General features: G+C 35.2%; 1 protein-coding gene across 1 annotated transcript; it reads left to right on the top strand.

Moving 5' to 3' along the window:
- Positions 1 to 2439: 2439 nt before the first annotated feature.
- On the top strand, positions 2440 to 3396 carry LOC139040861 (olfactory receptor 4A47-like). Its single transcript, XM_070488588.1, has one exon. It carries the CDS (start codon positions 2440 to 2442, stop codon positions 3394 to 3396), a length of 957 nt encoding a protein of 318 aa, XP_070344689.1.
- The last annotated feature ends 384 nt before the right edge of the window (positions 3397 to 3780 follow it).

Below are 3780 nucleotides of genomic sequence, written 5' to 3' on the forward strand. Positions count from 1 at the left end.
GTCCTCACTCATAGCATATTTGCCGGTATAAATAAAAGGTACTCTAATTTTTAAAAATAAAACTAAAGATTGAATAAATAATTATTTTATATAAATTGGTGATAATTTTAACATATGTCACCATTCTTCAAGGCAGAATAAATTGGGTATTAAATAAAAGGAAAGAAACACTTTCTCTGGCAGATGGAGAAATATTTGATAAATTCATCTTCACTGGAACGAAATGACTGGGGTGATATTTTTTTCTTGAGTAGCCATAGTATCATAATGGTTCTAATGCTATTTTTTTCTCCATGTACATCTTTCTGATCCTAGTGGGATTTGGCCTAGTAGTGTGTTTACATATAGAATTACTTTTAAATTTTGTGGCAAATCCGAGTGAATGTAATTAGGGTAGAATTAGTCTTGGACATATTCCAATTCCAAGACTCAATGATAAATGTGATTAGAAGGAATAAAATGTCCAATGATCTTTGTCCCTATTGGGAAGAAGCATTCCCTGAAAAAAAGTGCAAGAATGTCTCAAAATATCAAGTCAAATAGCCTGGCCATACCAACATGATAGAAAAGAAGGACTAAACAATTGAATGGTATTTTTCTGAGCAAACATCCTTGCCCATCTTCTTCTATTATGTGGATGCCTACCACAGCATGGTTTGACAAGCAGTGCACAGGTCCACACCTGGAATCGAGCCAGTGAACCCTGGGCTGTGGAAGAGGTGCATGCAAACTTAACCACTACATCACCAGGCTGGCCTCTATTTTTCTATCTTGAAGTTAGTAGGAAAGAAGATACTCCAGAAAAATTTCCCTGGGATATGGCTAGTTGTGATCTTCTTATGTAAACATGGGCTTTCCTTGCCTTTGTGATAAACTATACTAACATGATAATCTTTTGTATTCTGTGTGTACCATGGAATTCCTATTAAATAATTTACAGTGCAAATTAAAACAATCTTCTAAAATTCAAAATGCTCCAGGGAGAAAATGCACAGACAGCTGAATGAAACAAAATATATCCTCAAATCATAATGTTTCCTTTGTCCTTTGTTGTCATCCTGGATGAATGAAGAATTCTCGGGCCTCTGAATAAGTTAAAAAGTCTGTCTTTAGATTGTGAACAAGCCTCCACAAGGTAAGACTAACAGTAAACAGTGGGAACCAGTCTTCACAATTATGTGAATTTCTTTAGTATGTAAGACATTAAATCACTTTGAAGTAAATCAAATTTAGATTCCAATCCTAGTTTTATTGCTTTAAATGTGTGACCTTGGGAAAATGAATTAAATATGCTGTACTTCAGTTTTCTCAACTATGAAATGGAAATTATAGTTCTTGCTACTGTAAATATTACATACAGCATATTAAATTGTGAGTTTGTGGAACCCACTGTAGGGGCTTTGTGCAGTGGACTGATATAATCACAATAAAATTTATAAAGGATCATTTGGGCTGCTTCAGAGGAAGAAATTGTTGGAGGGCAGAATGAATGAGGAGACCCTTGGCAGGATGCTATTGAAGTGGGCCAGGAAGGAAATGCGGGTTCAGAAATGACCAAATTTGTGAATATATTAGAAAATAGAGTCAATAAGATTTGTTAAGATATGAATAAGTAATTTGAGAGCAAAAAAGCAGTGAAGGGCCCTGTGAGATTTATTGCCTGAGCAATAAGATGAGGGTGGTACCATTTAATGAGAAGAGGAACACATAAATTTTGTGAAAAATTAAAAATTTAGTTTTATAAATACTAAATTTGACAGACAATTGCAGATGTCCAAAATTGGAGATGTTGCATATACATGTTTGAAAATGATATGAGAGAGAGGAGCTGGCGACACAAAATTGAAGTGCTACAGCAATTATTGGTCACAGAAAAGTTGAATATCCATCTAAAGACCCTAACAAAGAGGTCTCAGTGAGGTGTGAGAAAATCCAGGGCAGTGAGCTTCGATTCATAATTTGATGTACTGAATTTGAATACGTAAATTACCTTAAATGAGTCTCAAGTAGTACAGGTTTGTCACTTTACAAATGTTGCCCCTTTTTGTAGAATTCCCTTCACATCTTCTTTTATTCTTTCAATTTTCCTTTAAAATTCAGCTAAAGCATTGATTCCTCTGGGAATCCTTATCTAATTCCAGTTTGATAGATTCCTGAATTGAGACCCTTAGCATTGTGTGAATATTTTTATAATGGCACGTATTAAATTGATCTGGAATTTACTGATTCCTCATGATGCATCACATCACTGACTGTAGGCAACTATGTCTTATTCACCTTGGTAATCGCAATGTGGCACATTTGACGCAAATAGATATTCTGTACACATTCTATTAAATGAATAAATAAAGATTAAATTTATAATGCATTTAAAATTTTCCCCCTTGATTTGTAGGCAAGCTGCTTCTAACATCTGAAGTCAGCACCTATAAAGATTAGATGGAACGAAGGAACAATGTGACTTACTTTGTCCTCTTGGGTCTCACACAGAATCCAAAGGAGCTGAAAGTCCTTTTTGTTATGTTTTTGCTCTTGTACATTTTGACCATGGTGGGCAACATGCTCATTGTCATGACTGTGACTGTCAGTAAGACTCTCCACTCCCCGATGTACTTTTTTCTTGCTAGTCTATCATTTACGGATGTCCTTTATTCCTCTTCCATTTCCCCCAGATTGATTTCAGACTTGTTCTTTGGAGAAAATATCATATCCTTCCAATCGTGTATGATCCAGCTTTTTACAGAACATTTTTTTGGTGGATCAGAGATCTTTCTTCTGTTGGTGATGGCCTATGACCTCTATGTGGCCATCTGTAAGCCCTTGCATTATTTGGTTATTATGAGGCAAAAGGTGTGTATTGTGCTGTTAGTAGTGTGTTGGATTGTAGGTCTTCTGCACTCACTAATTCAAATATCCACTATTTATGGGCTCCCATTCTGTGGCCACAATGTCATTGACCATTTTTCCTGTGACATGTACCCCTTATTGAAACTTGTCTGTACTGACACCTATGTCATTGGCGTCTTAGTGGTGGCCAATGGAGGACTGATCTGCATTATAGTGTTTCTGCTCTTACTTCTCTCTTATGGTGTCATCTTGTACTCTCTGAAGAACCTTAGTCAGCAAGGTAAGCGGAAAGCCCTACAGACCTGCAGTTCCCACATCACTGTGGTTGTTTTCTTCTTTGTTCCCTGTGTTTTCATGTATGCAAGACCTGCAGAGACCTTCCACATTGACAAATCATTAAGTTTGTTTTATGGAGTCATAACCCCCTTGCTGAACCCATTAATCTACACTTTGAGAAATTCAGAAATGACTAATGCTACGAAGAAGCTCTGTAGAAAAAAATCACATCAACTAGTAAGTGCATCATCCATCATCAAGAAAGTAATTTAGCATTAAGGCTATCTACTTTGAGTGTAAAAGTTTTCATAAATCTGAAGCAAACTTCCCTTTTCTCCAAAGGATTTATGGTAATTATAATTAAAGGATGAACTGTGTTTGTCCTATTAATAGCAATTTCTTTGCTCAATGTAAGTTCTATATCATCTTGTTTATTACTGAACCTAGAAAGGTGAAATGCATGCACAGTGGGGAGTCAACAAATATGTAAGGAATTAATCAATGAAATGTTTATAGTTACATTAATTTTAATTAATTTATGCAAATATTTTTATTACTTTCCCTTTATTCTTAGCTTTATTTTTAGTCAGATTCTTTATTATCTTCATTCTTTTAATTGCAATAGTAAAAATATTTAATGATTTGTGGAGTATTTTC

The sequence above is a fragment of the Equus asinus genome, chromosome 17, assembly GCF_041296235.1.
Source record: "Equus asinus isolate D_3611 breed Donkey chromosome 17, EquAss-T2T_v2, whole genome shotgun sequence".
Lineage (NCBI taxonomy): Eukaryota > Metazoa > Chordata > Mammalia > Perissodactyla > Equidae > Equus > Equus asinus.

Excerpts from the sequence above, each read along its gene's own strand:
- LOC139040861 (XM_070488588.1), top strand. The coding sequence starts at position 2,440 with ATGGAACGAAGGAACAATGTGACTTACTTTGTCCTCTTGGGTCTCACA.